The sequence below is a fragment of the Mus caroli genome, chromosome 3, assembly GCF_900094665.2.
Source record: "Mus caroli chromosome 3, CAROLI_EIJ_v1.1, whole genome shotgun sequence".
Taxonomy (NCBI): domain Eukaryota; kingdom Metazoa; phylum Chordata; class Mammalia; order Rodentia; family Muridae; genus Mus; species Mus caroli.
In genome coordinates, this window is record NC_034572.1 from 115,603,123 (window position 1) to 115,620,813 (window position 17,691).

The window sequence follows — 17,691 nt, forward strand, 5'->3', positions numbered from 1 at the left end:
AATGCAATTCACTCTTTGTGAGTGAATGTTTCAGAAGCCTGTTCACACTGCCTGATTTATTCACAGCACCTTGCCTCTAATTCACCATCCCAAACAACCCAAATAGCCCAGAGTGATTTTACACCATGGCTTTTTCCATGTAGTTGGAAATAAATTGTGAAGGTTGCAGTTTACATCTGCCAGGAAACTAATTCTGGGATCTTTGCCCACTCCCATGGTGTTTTTCAAAAGGAGCCCCAGGTGTCTGCGCGAATGCTATCGGGACCACAGGAGGCTTCCACTAGAGCTTATCAGCTGTTTTGAAGAGATGTAAGGCAGGATTAAAAAGCCTCAATGCCTCCCTTATCTCCCAAGACCGACCTTTGAGGCTTCATGGACAAAATATGGCTATTTATGCCCAACTGTCAGCACAATGTGCCAGGCACCTTTGATTATCAAGTTCAAATGAAAAGGAAGATGTTTCTTCACAGCCTCCGCTAGACACCGCTTACCATGTAATAGATAATTCCATGAATCTATGACTTAATGTTTATGAACTGGATACCAAGAGGTCTCAGCCCAAGAAGGGAGCTTGCTTCCCCTGCAGCTTCTCCTCCAAGGTGATGTTTTGTTTAGCTGTGTCAACAAATGAATGTCTTCTGGCAAGGGCCTGGGCACAGCTGCTCCAGCCTTTCTCTTCCAGCAGGGTGGCTTCTCTTTCCAGAACCTGGCCACTGTGAACTTCACTTGGTGGAAGGAAGCTGCAGGAGAAGTTGGGGGCGGTGGGCAGGACTAGGAGACCGCTTTGTGTGTTGATCTATCTCCGCTTTGTTGGCTGTCAGAGGGAGGGCGTTGTCCTGGTTCTCACTGAGATTCTGAGTTCCTACTGTGACATTTGCTCAAACCTTACCTCTGAGGGCAGAGGGTACTGCTTTTATTCACTTTTCCAAGTAGGTATGCTGGGTTTGTGCTGAGCACTTTACTTTAGCCAATCTTGTTGCCCGTCACACTTCCCTAATCTCCATGATGACATAGAACACGATGGCATTTAAAAATAAACTCCATGGCCTCATTAGAACCCAGTGTGTTGTACCTGACAAACCTGTCACAATAGACTAAATACATCCAACCCAGGTCCTCTGATGAGGGATTTGTTATTAGCTCAGCCTCTTACAGCACATACATGTTCCAATATACATGCCCATCAGCCAAGGTTTAACTTTGGGGATTAACTTAAGTATCAGGAGGGAGTCGGGCCACAGGCAGATGGCCTTCCCACGAGAATACGTTTTGAATCATACCTGACTCACATTCAAAGCAGTTTCTTCCTCCTGACCTCATAAAGAAAGTTTGATGAGGGTGATGTGATATTTGTGTTTGGTTTTTATAAAACCTTCCCCTGGGCAGCAGCAGCTGAAAGTCCCCCTCTGGCCGATGGACAGCTAGTAGAATATCACCCTCTCTACCCCATTGCCCAGGTGGCCTTGGCTTCCGGCCACAGCATTGTTCTGGCCAGATGGAGCACTGTGGAGTATTAGCTCAGGACAGTCCGTTGTCCTCACACAGATTATTTGAAGAAAATAACTGCTCCCCTGCCCTGGTGAACAACTGTCATTAATGAAGACTAACCGTGGCAGGAACTTGAGAGGCGCTTGGTTATTGACGTTCAAAGATATTTTACAAAAACAAGAGTAAAATGGTATTTAGAAAGCCCTCGTTATTCATGAGACAGTGCAGTGCACTGTTGGGGGTGTAAAGAGATTCTGCCCTAAGGGGAATCAGTGTATTTTGTGGGCTTTTAATGACCACAGTAACTGGCCTTAATGTGATTCTGGAGATGAAATGTGTTCATACGAATAAAGCCCTTGGGCCGGTTTGGGGCATGGAGTAAACCTTCGATATTTGTAGTTGCTGTTTGTTTATTGTTATGCTTTGCCATGTTGGAAAGCAAACCTAGGGCCTCGTGCACGCTAGGTGTGCATTCTACACCCCCTGCCCCGGCTTTTTAATCCTGGTGTGAGGTACCCACTGCAGCCTTTTACAATCACTGCCTCGTGTGATCCTTAGAATGAACCTCTGAGGTTGGGCACAGCTCAAATTACAGCGAGGGAAGCAGAAGCCACAGGGAACAGCAAGAGGGGGTGGCATAGAGGACGGTCAGACCCCAACCCTGTGCTGTGCCTCTTCCCAAGGTGATGAGGGGGAAACCGACTTGGAGGTTTTAAAATAGATGTAAACATTTGAGAATCTGCTGAATTCTGTGTTTCTCAGAGTATCAAGGTCCCCATCTAGGGAAACACATCAGGAAATATGACTATGAATCAACTGCCTGATTAAACAGCCAGGACGGAGCCCACGTCATCGCAGGAGCCAACAATATCACCGAAAACATCAGCTGTTTATTCCAGTATATTAAGATATAAGGTTCAAAGAGAATGAGCTGATGCCCCTGGAAGTCATGTTATTAACACTGTATTTGTTTATATCAGCTCTTTTTCCCCCAGCAGTTAGACCCTAGTTGAATTGCAGCAAAACGCCTTTTCGTTTTTCTTTTAATGAATTGCTGCCAGTTTTTTTCATGAAAAAACATAGAATTTTGTTCAAAGCACAGAGGGATAGCCACACTTGCAGCATTGGGGCTCACAGATTCAAACCAATTCAGTTCAGAAAATGCTTGTTGACACCCTAGCATGAAAAAAACCAAAAAACAAAATACTATTCCAGAGACCATGTTGAACAGAACGTGGCCCTGACCAGAAGGCACTTACTACCCTTGGAACTCTGCGGACCCCATAGCAACCAGCAGCCCCACGAAACTGAAAACTCAATGCTTAGGATGGCACTCATGAAATCTGTAATACTAAATAGCCACGTGTCATTACTGGCTGCCATATTAGACAGGACAGATAGAGAACAAGTTGGCCATCGCAGAAAATTCCACTAGACAGTACAGCCCTAAGGCGAGAGACCTTCAGTAATGTCAGGACTTGGCCTATGACCTATGACTTAGTCCCCAAAGGAACAATGGAAACACGTATGCACACGCCGGGGCTTCCAAGGCCCACACTGAAGGCATACGTGCAGATTTTGCTTCTGAGCTGTGGGGAACTAAAACAAGGCTTTCCACGCCTCTGGTCCCATCTGTTCCTGGTAAAGCAAGGACATCAGAGCACAGACCTCTAGGAAACTTCATCCCAGTGCCTTGCAATGCGGAGTGAATGTGCAGTATCCATGTGAAACTGCCTAAAGCTGCGTTCATCTTCACAGATAATTTTGATTTTATTTTAGAAATTTAACTTCAAATTCATTCTAAATGGTGTATTTTTTTTTTGTGAGACATAATAGTTATAAATTGTTATGGTAGTGTAGTTTGACAGTTGAACTCATATCTACGATGTACAGAATGAGAGCGATTGCCAGCTTTTCTCTCCTCAGCCACTAGTCTTTCCTGTACTGGGGATCCCATCCCAGGTTGTCATGAGCCATGGCTACTCTGCTGCACGGAAAGAGACCTCACAGTGAATGCTCCCCTCTCTGACTCGGCCTCCCATATTGAATGTCTTCCTGGGCCCTTTCCCTGCTATACCTCCCAGGCCATAGCAGAGACTCCTTTATTCTTCTACAACTCTGACTCACTAGTCCCCTCAATGAGTGAGATGTGGCATTTGTCTGTGTCTAGTTCATCTTATTTAAACACATGCTACTTCTAAACTTGACAAACAGCCCAAATCTGATTATTTTATTGCCCATCTTTGTCAGGCCTCAATGTCAGACCAAAAGCAAACTTAAAATACGTGTTTCATTTTGTTTTGTGTATGCGATTTGTTTGTTTGTTTTGAAACAGGGTTTCATTCTGTACCCCTGTCTGTCCTGGAATTCCTCCGTAGGCCTGGCTGGCCTCAAACTCACAGAAATCTGCCTGTCTCTACCTCCTGAGTGATGGCATTTAAGGTATGTGCCACCACTGCCCAGATAGTAAACTTGTGTTCTGTTATCTCCTTGTAGCAGCTCAGACCCAAAGTGTCCTTGCCCAACTAGCAGCTGCTGAACCTGTCTCTCATAGTGGTGGTATTGCTGTTGGGTTAAATACTGACAAACTGGCTGCAGCTGGCTTCCCCAGCTGTTTTAATGGTCTATACAGTAGACACACACACACACACACACACACACACACACACACACACACACACACAACTATGAACAGAGTATTAGCTGCTTCTGCCTGGAAGAGATGAAAATTCATTGGCGTGTGATGTACTAAAGTCCTTCGTCTTGTTTTAGGGCTGGCCCATTTTAAGCCTAGCAAGTAAGTCCTGTTTGCAAGACAGTGATTGACTGAAGAAAATCTATTTCCTTTAGCTCTGTGACTTGAGTGTCTACTCTTACTTGTGTTTTTTAAAGAAATACCAATCTAATTTCCTTTTAAGATTATAAGCCCTTTAAGCCCTGCTTGGCCCTGCTGGTCTTCACACGCGCTGTTGCTCCTCCCCATATCAGTTTGAATGGACCTTCCCTTTTTTCCTGGAACCCTGAGACTACTACATGGGCATGTCCTAGGAAGGACAACGGAGGTCAGAAAACCCAGTGAGGATGGGTTTGTAATACCCTCCAAGGAGACTGCTCTTCTAATCCTCTGGAGGAAGAAGTTTCGGGAAGTGAGGGGCTCACAGGGCTTGAGCTGGGTCTGCTTGCTTCTTGCCAGTACAGTAGAGCTTAGCTCTCTGGTCCTTGTGTTTCTGTTTTTTTTTTTTTTTTTTTTAATTTCTCCTTAGCCCTTTAACTATGGGGCTTGACACTCACTCTACTACTGCCTAGAAGTTTCCAGTCCTCTGGAGCAGTGGCTCTCAACCTTTCTAATGCTGTGACCCTTTAACNTTTTTTTTTTTTTTTTTTTTAATTTCTCCTTAATCAAGTGACTATGGGGCTTGACACTCACTCTACTACTGCCTAGAAGTTTCCAGTCCTCTGGAGCAGTGGCTCTCAACCTTTCTAATGCTGTGACCCTTTAACACAGTTCCTCATGGGTGGCGACCCCCTCTAACCATTAAATTACGCCATTGTTACTTCATAAATGTAATGTTGCTGCTGTTGTGAATTGTAATGTAAATGTCTAATATGAAGGATATCAGATATGCCACCCCCAAAGGGGTTCCCACCCAAATGTTGAGAACCACTACTCTTGTGGCTAACTTTCCTGGGCTACTGGATAAACAAGATTCACTGGTCAGCTTACAGGACATTGTAAGCACGTGGAAGAATACATCCATAAGCCACGCAATGCTGGATGAGTGCAGTAAGCTATGCCTCTTAGCCCTGGTGTGCCAGGAAGAACTCAGGGCGAGAGAGAGAGAGAGAGAGAGAGAGAGAGAGAGAGAGAGAGAGAGAGAGAAAGGGACCCTGGTTCTATCGGCCCTTAACCCAGGAGCATCTCTACCATTTCTTCCCTAGCACACATACGTTTCCAGCCACTCACTCCCAGGTTCTCCTGGATGGAGTTAACTATTCTTTAAAGCCAGAATATACTCGGCAGTCTAGCCTAGTGCTTCCTGCGACTTCCCTGTCTAATCTCATTGTCATACTTTTGCTTAGAACCCCACGGTGACCTGATGGATTTTAGGGCTTGGCCAGAATTCTCCTGGTCTTAACCTGAAAGTGTGTGTCCTGAGACACCTCTCAGTTGGTCAGTCAAATTCCCAAACCTAGCAGAGTAAAGGGTCCGGTCCCAACCACTCACCATGTTTTACTTGATGTGTTGTGTATTGTGACTAACTGGGGAGGGCTTTGTTGTTGTCTTTGTCTTTTAACAAAATGCTAGTGCCCTGGCCTTGCCTCTCAAGATTTTGAAATAAAGACTTTGGTGTCTTTTTAAAGCCAGCAGTGCTCCAAAGCTTGAGGGATGATGGGAACCGCGGCTCTATTCTTGCAAGTCCCCTAAGGCCACAGTGCTGCTCCTCGTGGTCAAGCCGACCTCCATTTTCCTTCCTCTGCCCACTCTCCACGCTCATTGGTTCACTACAAACCCTCCACTATCAGGTTTGAGTTTGTTTCAGGAAGAGATTGTCATCTTCTCTCCTTGTACCTGAGGAGCCTGGCAGGCTCTGGCACGTTGCATATACTCTGTAAATATTCGTCGAACAAATTAATCAAGACAAGGCTGTCTGACCTCTTGTGAGTTACATTCTAAGAATCATGGACACAAACATTCCCCCTACCCCGTGTAAAACGAATACCAGTACAACATAATTACTTCAGCAAGTCTGTACAAGTGGGCAACCTCTCAATCCTCCATTGAAAAGAAATTCTTAGTTTTGCTCTCTTATGGATCTCTCCTCTCTCTCTCTCTCTCTCTCTCTCTCTCTCTCTCTCTCTCTCTCTCAGATGAGACCATTTTTTGGCTGTCTGTTCCTTTGCTTTCCTCTTCCTGGTTCGTCCCTCAGCTGGATAGCCTGTGTGTGTTTGGAGAGAGCCAGGAAGATTCAATGCCAGGAATGCTTCTCTCTTTAAAAGTCTTTTATCCTCAGACTTTCTGATCTTCAAAGCAGCCCTGTGTCCACCGTGACCCCACTCCCTCGCCTCCCCATGCTGGGGAGTGAGAACCTTGGGTATTTGTGTCGTTTTGAGGACTTGCATATTTGGACCATCTTGGACATCTGGGCAGAGCAGTCTCCATTAACTCTTCAGTGATAAGAACCTGTCATCATTTCCAGGGCTCTCACATGCACGCACGCACATACACACACACACACACACACACACACACACACACCAACCTAGGCACACAAAGAAATTAATGGCAAACCCTGTAATTAAATACATATTTGGTGTATAGGTCTTTTTGTGGGGGACCCATCCCTTGAGCAGTAGAGTTTCTTCTGCCTTTTTGTTTACATTTGGGCCTCAGACTCTCCCTACCTTTGTGATCCTCCATCCACAGTGTCTGGTCCTGGATAAGTTTGAAAGTTACGATGATGAAGTTCAGCTCATCCAGCGAGCCCTGTCTCTCCTGGAGGAGAACAGGTTCTGGGCCGGAGTGGTGTTCCCTGACATGTATCCCTGGGCCAGCTCCTTACCTCCTCATGTGAAGTACAAGATTCGGATGGACATAGATGTGGTGGAGAAGACCAATAAGATCAAAGACAGGTGATGGTTCAGTCTTGAAAGGTTTCTCCAAAACTCATGGTGAATTGTATTTGGTAGCAAGTAGAGGATTAAGGGCAAATACAGCCTATGGATCAACGAAGGGAAGCTAAATGGGAGAAAGTATGATTTGTGCAGATGGAGGTAGACTGAAGCAATCACCTCGTGAGTCATGGCCATCGGAGTTAGCACTGTGACCCCAAAGTAGAGCTGGCTAGTCTGGGAAACATTTAGGACATCATTTCTCAACCTGTGGGTCACAGTCCTTTCACAGGGCTGGCCCCAGACCATCAGAAAACACAGATATTTACATTTTTCTAACAGTAACAAGATTACAGTTATGAAGTAGCAACAAAAATAATTTTATGCTTGGTGGGGGGTATCACCACAGCACAAGGCACTGTATTAAACGGCTGTCGTGTTAGGAAGGTTGAGGACCACGGCTTGAGGACTGAGTTGTGGGGTAACCTGGGCTTGTGAAGTGAGTGAGTTACCCACTCGCACTTACATCCTTCCCCCTTCATCCTGTGCCTTCTTAGGTACTGGGATTCTGGTCCCAGGGCGGATCCTGTTGAAGATTTCCGGTACATCTGGGGAGGTTTTGCCTATCTACAGGACATGGTGGAGCAAGGAATCGTGAAGAGTCAGACACAGGCAGAGCCTCCAATTGGAGTCTATCTCCAGCAAATGCCTTATCCCTGCTTTGTGGATGACTCGTGAGTCCCAGACCTCTATCTTCCTCCCTGAGCTGAAAAGCAGTAAATGGGGGTGCTCTCAAGGCTTCAGCATCTCCTGAAGGAACCCCAGTGATGAGGGAAGATTGGGGAGAATAGGGTTCTGGCCGAAGAAGATGCTGGCTCTGCACTCCAGACAGAAGCAGAGGGGGAAATAAATGATAGGGTTTCAGGGATACAAAAGGGAAATTGGAGGTTCAAACAATAGGAGTGAGGTTGAAGTGGGGGATACCCGCTGTTTAAATTTCCACTTTGTAGTATGTTTGGTATGTGGAAGGTTCTGGTCAGGGCGTTTTCCCAGTGATTGCCAGATCAGCAGATTCAGACTGCGTGGCAAGTAGGCCTGGTACCTAGGAGCCTCAGAATAATGCAGCCCCTTCCCTAATTAACATTCCTATGATGTGTGTTTGGTGAAAAGGTAGAGGAATGTGTTGGATGAGCTCTGGCCTCGCTCTCTGACCACCCCCATCCTAACGCCTGTCCATCCTTTGACCAGTAGCATGCTAAGCAAACAGCCTGCTGTTTTGTTGAAAATAGATTTTGGAGTGGTGGAGAAAGGGACAGAGCGGGAGAGTTGCTCAGAAGGCTTGTTATCATGGTAGATGGGGTCAGAAACACTCCCTGACCTATAGTTGGCTAAGGAATTTAACTCCTGGGGTGTTGAGAACACGGGAAAGTCATTGTAGCATGAGTGTGTGTGTGACTGTGGGATCCGGGAAGCAGAGACCGCAAAACGTGGAAAAGAAAAGAGTCCCGTTGCCAGCTGGAGAGATTGTAAAATAAAGCCCAGTGTACACACGGGAAAGCAGTGCTCGACACTGTGGCCCCACCAGGTCTCCAGCTCTGCAGAAGACTGCAGAGATAACGTTAGGTCGCTGTTCAGAAGTTAGTTTTACTTTGGATAAGAGGCAGAGATGGGAAGGAGAGCCCAGGTCCGCTTGCAGGGTCAGAAGGGGAGGGGCTGGCAGGAAACCGGATGAGTGTGGAGAACCTGTGGGAATCGGAGTCATTCAGTATGGGAGAGCCCTCTGGCGGCCAGCTCCGGAAGTGCATGGTTTTGGGTTGGTTGGTTTCCTCCCTAGGGCCATTTTGAGTGAAACTATCCTCCCACGCTGGCACTGGGCCCTTCCTTTGACAACACCCAACAGTTTCAATAGATAATAATCCCAAGGGCTTTACCAGTGCATTATCCACAGGGGAAACCTGTAACGCTTACCCTAATGTGACTCCATCGTGTCAAATCCGTCCTGCTTGCCGAGAGCCTATCCCAGGATCTACTCCACTTACGAATGGATGGCTCTTGGAATCAATGACTATTGGATCATTGCCTTGTTCAGAGCACAACCCACACCATCAGGTCTACAGTCTTTCCCACAAGCCTTCATGGGGAAGATCTATATATACTATATGGCATATATACTATAAAGAGATGGTATGCTTTATTCCTACACATATAGAGCATCCTCCATCTGGGCAGTCCAGAACGGCTCCATTTTGCCTTAAAGAAAGAAATGACAAATGAGAAAGGTATTTAAGAGGGCTCAACCTAGTGAAGGTCCAACGATTTATTTTTCTGCTCTCCTTCCCTTCGGACTTCATTCTCAACTCTCCATTCAATAAGTATTTTACATTGATTCTACCAGGTACAGCTGGCTCTGTTCTGCTTTTTCCTCTCGCTTTAGCTTCATGATCATCCTGAATCGCTGTTTCCCTATCTTCATGGTGCTGGCGTGGATCTACTCTGTCTCCATGACCGTTAAGGGCATTGTTTTGGAGAAGGAGCTGAGGCTGAAGGAGACCTTGAAAAACCAAGGCGTCTCTAATGCTGTCATTTGGTGTACCTGGTTCCTGGACAGCTTCTCCATCATGTCACTGAGTATCTTCCTCCTGACACTGTTCATCATGGTAAGCCGGGTGGAGAAGACACTCACTCTTTTAAAAAAATGGTTTCATTGTTTCTGCTCTCCTCCTGTTGGTGAGCAAGTGCTTGGACTAGTTAGCTGAGCATTAAAGACAGCAAGACAGGTAATTCCCCGCCTTTCAAGCAAGGCAGGACCCTTAGAGAGCCAGCACCCTCAATTCCCTGCCCCCTCCCAAAAGGAGCCATGTATCATGATCTCTTCCCATCTCCTCTTCTTGCCTAAGGACCTCACTCACTGTCTACATAGGTTTCCCAGTCCGTTTCATGACCGCTGGAGACCGCTGTTAGCAAAGCCCAGGGTAGAACTGTTGTGTGCTCAAAGGTTGCCTCTTCTTTCAAAGACAGAAATGAGCTTAAAAGTAGTGTCTCCTAGAATTATCATTCCAGTACCTGGCTACAGTTAGAAGGTGGCAAGCGCTATTGGTGGTATGAGGGGAGGAGATCTGGACAATTAACCTGTCAATCATCCTCATGGCCAGGGCGTTAGCTTCACTAAGAAACATCTTTCTGCCGGCAGAGATCTCCAGTGTTAGCATTTCCTCTGCCCCACCGTTACCTAGTATAAAGGGACTTTCCATCCTCTCTCTCTCTCTCTCTCTCTCTCTCTCTCTCTCCATTATCCCACATGTTCATGCCTGGCCACAAGTTCCCTGCTGGCCTCTCCCCTTCTTTCTCTCTCCTCTCTTTCTGTCCTTCTCTGTAACCTTTCTCTGCTTTTACTCTCTTTCCCAGATCCCCTTCCTATGTCCCAAATAAACTTTCTTTTATACTAAACCTGTTATATAGTTGAACCCTGGGGGGGGGGAGGGCTCAACATGGGCCCACTAACATCTAATATTATATACTAATATAATGCTGCCACGTTATAAAACATATTATCCAAGGACTCTGTTTGAAAGGATGGAATTTGGATCCTGTCTTTTCTTAGTGATAGGGATTTTTTTTTTTTTTCCATTAAGGTAGAATTAAAGATAGGACGTTGTTTCGCAGTATACTGCCACCCTGTGTATTTTATATTTTTAGCTCCTTCATAGAAGCAGCTTCTTTTGGGCTTGTTGGAATATGAGTACACACACTTGGTAGTTGTTGATGCTTTGTTGGATGGAAGTCACTTTCTGTTGTAGACCCAGTGAGCCTGTTCAGCTTCATCGCTATCCTCACATCAAGTGTCACTCTGCATGAAGATGTGCAGACATGCATGTCTTCCATTCCATGTTGGATCATGGCTACCTGACCTAAGAACACCCCATCATATATGCTAGCCAACTAACACATACCAGTTTAATCCAAGCCCCCCGTTCTGCAGTAAAATGTCCCTAACCTACTGCGTTCTATCTTTGCTATTATACTATGACCCTGTGGGCTGTGGTGTCAATCAAAACCCATCTTAGAGTTCCCTTAGAACCAATGCTGGGGTGGAGGTCATTCTAGTCAAACAACCTCACCCTACCCAGCGTGGCTTGATGCCTACAAAGGATACCAGAGCTCCACAGAGGTGAAAGGGGCAGCCCCGCCCCCTTCTTAGCCACCAGAGGCCCTCTGCTCTGCCCCACACCTCGTTCACCAGTAGGTGATTTGTATCTTTAGAATTAAAAGAGTCTGTGAGTAAACATCTGGCTGAATGACTGGCTTCTGACTGATAAGCAACACAGAGACCTGCCTGCCCAAGAACGAGGTTTTAGGACTTCAAAGCTCTTGGGACGTGAGGTAAAGAGTGTTCACCAAGAGCTTCAAGCACAAAGACGCTTCTTCTCCTTGTGGGAACCAGAACGCTGTTCCAATAATGACGGAAACAGAGCGTTCCACACCAAAATAAGGTTTTCCTTTGAATGCCCCCCCCCATCTTGTGTGTGTGTGTGTGTGTGTGTGTGTGTGTGTGTCCCTTCCTCCCCAGCTCTGCTGTGCAGGAAAGAAGCTGGGGGCAAAGACAATGGGAAGTTTCCATTGTTACTCAGTCCACAAGGAGCAACAAGGAAAGCGGGTAGAGGAGGAAGCTGGGGACGGAGCCCAGGAGGCTGGCTGGGTGACTGACATCCACCAAAGCTCGCAGTCTAGACGTTTGCAGGACTTTGCTCTGGGTTCGGATAGAAGGTTGAATTCATTCTACAGAGAGCAGTAAAAACTCTCCAGTCCAGTTCTGACTTTTTTTTTTTTTTTTAAGACTTCCTCAGACTTAGGTTCAACTTAAGTACAGCTTCCTTCCGTCCCTCCCTTCCGCATATCTCCTCCTCATCTGGTTTTCAATCGGTTCCCTCAATACCCAACAGGCATGAGAGCATGAAGGAGAGATGGTGACCGCAGCAGATAAGACGCACATTAGTTCCACTTGGTTCTCACGGGCTCCAGAGAGATATCGCTAATTGGTCTCTTTCCTTTCTATTGTGGAGAAAGCAGTGATTCAGGGAAAACCTTATTCGTAGATCAGAGCCCATTCATGAGACTTCCATAAGATGGAGGAGCAAGAAGAAACACTCAGGAGGAAGAGCACGAGGCCGTTTGGCCTCGGGAATGCTAGGCTGTGTGACTTGTCTGTGACCCCCCATTACCCCACAATTCAACTATGCCCCATTGAACTATGGGAGGTGGCCTAGTGAGTAGTGACTCTGCTCTGAAGCCTGAGAAGGGTTCTCAGCATTCTTGTATCTTTGTGTTCCCAGGAAAAGAATGATAAGATCTATGTATATTTGGGAATGCAGAATTTGGATGGACCAAAGGGGCTGACCTTTTTATAGGGGCTTTTAATAAAGGGGGGACCAGAAGAAGAGGGGTGCAGAAGGCCTCATACAGTTGAATATCTCAGTTTGTCCTACAGTGTAACTGGGCTTGTCCAGAAAAAGCCACAAGTTTGTTCCTGTTTTCTATATAGACAGTGGGAAAAATGCTGAGTCCTGTAGTTAGATTCTATGAAGAACAGTCATGGATGGGGCGGAGCAATCCACTTCCAAAGGCTCTAGATCTACTACTAATGTCTCCACCTGTGTGAGTGGCAAACCCCATCGAGCAAAGCACTAATAACCAGTCAGCAGGCCGAGCCCCAGGCAAAGGGTCAGACTTGTCTGGAGTGGATCTCTTCTGTATTGTTGCAGGGTACTCCAAGACCACCTAACACTCAGGTCTTCCTCCTTTGCCCACAACTAATTCCTTCCCACCATGAACTTGCTGAGTTGATCCATAATTACTGCTGAAAGATAAACTTAGTCACATTAAGATACGTTACAGAGACAAAGTTTCGAGCTAAGACGAAAGGATGGACTAGCCAGAGACTACCTCACCCGGGGATCCATCCCATCAAACCCAGACACTATTGCATATGCATATGCCAGCAAGATTTTGCTGAAAGGACCCTGATATAGCTGTCTCCTGTGAGGCTATGCCGGTGTCTGGCAAATACAGAAGTGGATGCTCACAGTCAGCTATTGGATGTAACACAGGGCCCCCAATGGAGAAGCTAGAGAAAGCACCCAAGGAGCTGAAGGGGTCTGCAACCCTATAGGTGGAACAACAATATGAACTAACCAGTACCCCCATATCTCTAGCTGCATATGTAGCAGAAGATGGCCTAGTCAGCCATCACTGGGAAGAGAGGCCCCTTGATATTGCAAACTTTATATGCCCCAATACAGGGGAACGTCAGGGCCAAGAAGCGGGAGTGAGTGGGTAGGGGAGCAGGGCTGGGGGAGGGTATAGGAAACTTTCGGGATAGCATTTGAAATGTATATAAAGAACATATCTAAGAAAAAAAGATATGTTTTATTTTTTAATATTTTTATTCTTTGAAAGTTTAATACATGTCTACAAAGTATATCAATAATATCCACCTACTCCCAACCATCTCCTTAGGCCCCCCCCCATTCCGTGCCCCATCCCCGTTCATGTCCTCCTTTACATGTGATAACCCCTGAGTCCACATAGTGATACCTGAGTGCACACAGATGTATAAATATCCACTGTGGCATGAACAACCTACCGAAAGCCCAAAGGACTTCAGGGACTCTCTTTCCCTCAGTAGCAGTCAACTGCTAATTGCTCTTCGGATGGGGTGGGGCCCCTGGGCTCCTCCCCATTAGTGCTGGGATGTTGCCTGGCTTGTCTTGTGCAGGTGACCCCGGCTGCTGTGAGTTAATGTGTACCACAACTGTGTGGTGTCAGCAGTTAGCACTTCACCCTTCTCCCCATCTGCCGGGCCCTTCCATTCCTCGAACCCTCTCAGCCAGGAAGTTCCCTGAGCCTTGGCTGGTGGGAGGTTGATAGAGATGACCCACGCGTTCTCTGCGTTATTTAGACTCTGGCCAGTTATGTGTCTCTGCAAGCAACCACACTGCCCACAGCAAGGGAAGTTTGTCAGACCAAAGTTGAGGGCAACACAAATCTGTGGGTTCAGACATAAATATTTAGAACACCGTCTGATCAAATGATCTCTTACCAAAATGATAGTAGCCTCTTACCACTGGGTAAGCCTATTATCACCAGGCTTTGGACCAGCATCCATGGCTCAGGAACCAGGTAACTTTAGACCACACATGGCTAAGGACTTCACTAAGGAACTGGGGAAGCATGACAAAGAAAATTTGATTGGTTAAAGTCCCCACTCAGAGGTCAGATGGCAGTTGCTGACTGGGTTGAGTTACTGGGCAGTTGGGTTTTGGTTTACTGGCTTAGGAACCCAGAGTACTGGAGCTGGCTCAATTTCGTGGTTTCCCAGTTTAAAATTTTTTGAAATAAAATGTTAGCGTTTACTAACGGGCATGGGTAAGACAAAAGAAGTCAGTGCTTTGGGGTGTTCATGTGGGAATGTAAGGACTAGCGACTGGACTGGTGGGCAGGAGCACCTTCTAGGGTGGCGGGACCCTGCCTCTGGGCACGACTGAGGATGACTGATACATGATCTCTTTGGTTTCAGCATGGAAGGATCCTCCATTACAGCGATCCCTTCATTCTCTTCCTGTTCTTGTTGGCCTTTGCCACTGCGACCATCATGCAGTGCTTTCTGCTAAGTACTTTCTTTTCCAAGGCCAGCCTTGCAGCAGCCTGCAGTGGGGTCATCTACTTCACCCTCTACCTACCACACATTCTGTGCTTTGCCTGGCAGGACCGGATGACAGCCGACCTGAAGACGACTGTGGTGAGGTCCCTACAGCTTACCCCAGCCCAGGATGTAGATTATGGCATAGCTTCTTGGCTTGGTCTCTAAGATGCTCCACTTTGCCTTTTGACTCTTTAAAAGGCTAATACACAGCCCAAAGGTTTAGGAGCCAGAGTGAATGTAGCCTTCACCCCAAGCAAGGTAGCAGTTGCTCCCCCCTACACCTGCTTGACTAGTGTGCCCCAGGACACTGTGGGGAAACCGAGTCAGCTCCTGGCTTCCCTTGTTTCTGCATGAGGGGAGAACCAGGTGGCCCTTTTTCTTCACCCTTCTTTGCTTCCGGTTTGAGAAGCATCAGATGAAAGGAAGCTTGCCCCCCGCCCCCCCACTGTCTGTCTGCTCAGAAATCATAATTAAAATGGGGCTCATTATTCCAAAAGAAATTGGATCAGTCTCTGTGTCTTTCCCGTACTCTAGCAGTGTGTGCAAAAAGGATGCAGAAATGACACCCCCTCCCCCAAGAGAAGACTCTCAAAGCTGACTTCGGATGGCTTGAGAGACCTCTTAGTTCAGAATTCCCAAATGAATATAGGCCTTTTCTCTAATTGTTTCCAAGTGGGCCATTTCTACCCTCTCATTAGCCAGGGCTAATCAGCCTCAGCCCTAAAGGGTGCAGTTTTCTGCCCCTCCAGAATCGCCCAGTCTCGGTGTTACATCAGTCAGTAAGGACGACTGCCTGCCTCTCTGCTAGAAGAACCTGTTCTCAGGACTCCGACTCTGGGGCATCTGCCTCTCATTTCTCATGTTAAATAAGAAGTTAATTACCACTATTTATAGCGCTCAGTTTTCTAAGACGATCACAATGGGTAATAATAAGGAACTCTTCTGACTCAGGCTGTGGGCAGAGCTGGGCAATTTTGGTAATCGTAGGGTTGTTACATGGTACTGGGAAGCCACAGCCAGCTTCTCGGACCCACCAGGAAGCTTCAGGTCTGGCAAGCACAGATAAGAGCAGGCTTGAGCTAATTTTAAGTGTGTGTGTGTGTGTGTGTGTGTGTGTGTGTGTGTACATATAGCAAGAGGGTTTTTTCCTTTGGCTGAGAGATAGTCTGAACTCTATCCAGGGTCTTCCAAATTACAGAGAAACTCTCATCAAAGGCAAGTATGCTCTGAGAGTCAGGGACCACCCATGGCGACTTGGCAGGGGCACTTCCTCTTCAGCCTTCCTTCTGTACCCTTTCTTGCCACTATACTAGTTTCTGCAGAGAACCTAAGAGGCTTAGAGCCCTCGCAGGCCACAGGAAAACTATGACTTTGGGCCCCCTTCCTTTGAGTCTCACGGAGCAACTCAATTTGTCATCTTCGCTCTGCCCAGAATTGTGTGGTCTTTTGAAAGTGGAAGGGAGAGGGGAAGGCGGAGTAAGAACAGGAGGCGCTCCCTTCCTTTGGAGTTTTGTATCTTTATCTTTTATCACTTCTTTATCTTCCCACTACTGCCTCCTTTCATTCTGCCGAGCAGGTGAGAGGCGGCTCAGGAGGTGTTAGGTAGGAGTGTTTGAGGTCTGCCAAACATTTCCAGAATGCTCTTCCCAAGGGAAGGGCACTTTACGCCCTCCCTGAGTGGCCTTGCAGTCAGACACAACACAGCCATCTTTGGCCCTCGTCCCTCCCCTGCCTGATGGTCCTCTGGGCCCCGTTGCTGTCTGTTTGCCTTATTGTCTCTGCTCATTGCAGAGCCTGCTTTCTCCCGTGGCATTCGGTTTGGCACCGAGTACCTGGTCCGCTTTGAGGAGCAAGGCCTGGGGCTGCAGTGGAGCAACATTGGGAAGAGTCCCTTGGAAGGGGACGAGTTCAGTTTCCTGTTGTCCATGAAGATGATGCTTCTCGATGCTGCTCTCTATGGCTTGCTTGCTTGGTATCTTGACCAGGTTTTCCCAGGTAAGCCAGGAAAAGTCAGGCTGCTGTATCTTCCCATGGTCAAGAGAATTAGACTCTTCAGATGCAGAGGTCTGGCTTAGCTTACACTCGATCCCCTCCAGACTATTTTAATATAAACTCTCAGGGCCAGCATTAGAATTGACATCTAGAAGTTAAAACTCCATCAACAAATTATCGTCTCCACTTTAGAAACAGGTCTAGAATTGGAGCTGGGGAGAGAGATGGCTCAGTAGGTAAAAGTACTTGCTGTGCAAGCCTGAGGACCTGGGTCCGAGTCCCAAGGACCCACATAAAAGCTGAGCATGTCTGCACTGTGGAAGTGGAGACAAGTGGATCGCAGGAACTCTTTAGCCAGCCAGCCCGGCCAGAACAGTTTCCCTTTCAGTAAATGATCCTGCCTCCGCGGATCAGGTGGGAGGTAACAGGGAGACAGCTGGTCTAGCCTCGACTTGCATGCTGCTGAGTATATGCACCCCCACACACGTGTGAACATGTGTACACACACACACCTTACACAGGGAGATAGACAGAGGGCAGGGAGGGAGAGGGAAGGAGAAGAGTGAGAGGGAGAAGAAGGAAAAGGAAGAGGAGGAGGAAGAGGAGAGAGGAGGGGAGGGAGGAAGAGAGAGAGGGGAGGAGGAGGAGGAAGAAGAAGAGAGAGAGAGATTGGGAAACAAGTCTGGATTCTGCTTCCTTGTCACCCCTGATCCACTTTCTCACTCCAAGCCTCCCTCCGCAGCTGTCACCCCCTACAGCTGTCTTCTCCTCATGGTGTGCAGATGGAGCCTTTTGCAATCGGGACCAGATGGTGTCAACACCTCTGTTCAAATCCCTTCATGGGCCTTTCCCCTTATTCAGAGTAAAATCCAGTATCCAAGCCCAGGCCTGCTAAAGCTTCG

General features: G+C 47.2%; 1 protein-coding gene across 1 annotated transcript in view; it reads left to right on the forward strand.

Annotated features, from left to right (window-relative positions):
* Nucleotides 1-17,691, forward strand: part of Abca4 (ATP binding cassette subfamily A member 4) — a 150,092-nt gene that overhangs the window by 53,485 nt on the left and 78,916 nt on the right. The window contains 6 exon segments of the mRNA XM_021157524.2: nucleotides 6,914-7,119; nucleotides 7,656-7,832; nucleotides 9,533-9,755; nucleotides 14,672-14,893; nucleotides 16,589-16,610; nucleotides 16,613-16,792. Coding sequence (XP_021013183.1) covers nucleotides 6,914-7,119; nucleotides 7,656-7,832; nucleotides 9,533-9,755; nucleotides 14,672-14,893; nucleotides 16,589-16,610; nucleotides 16,613-16,792 — 1,030 coding nt within the window.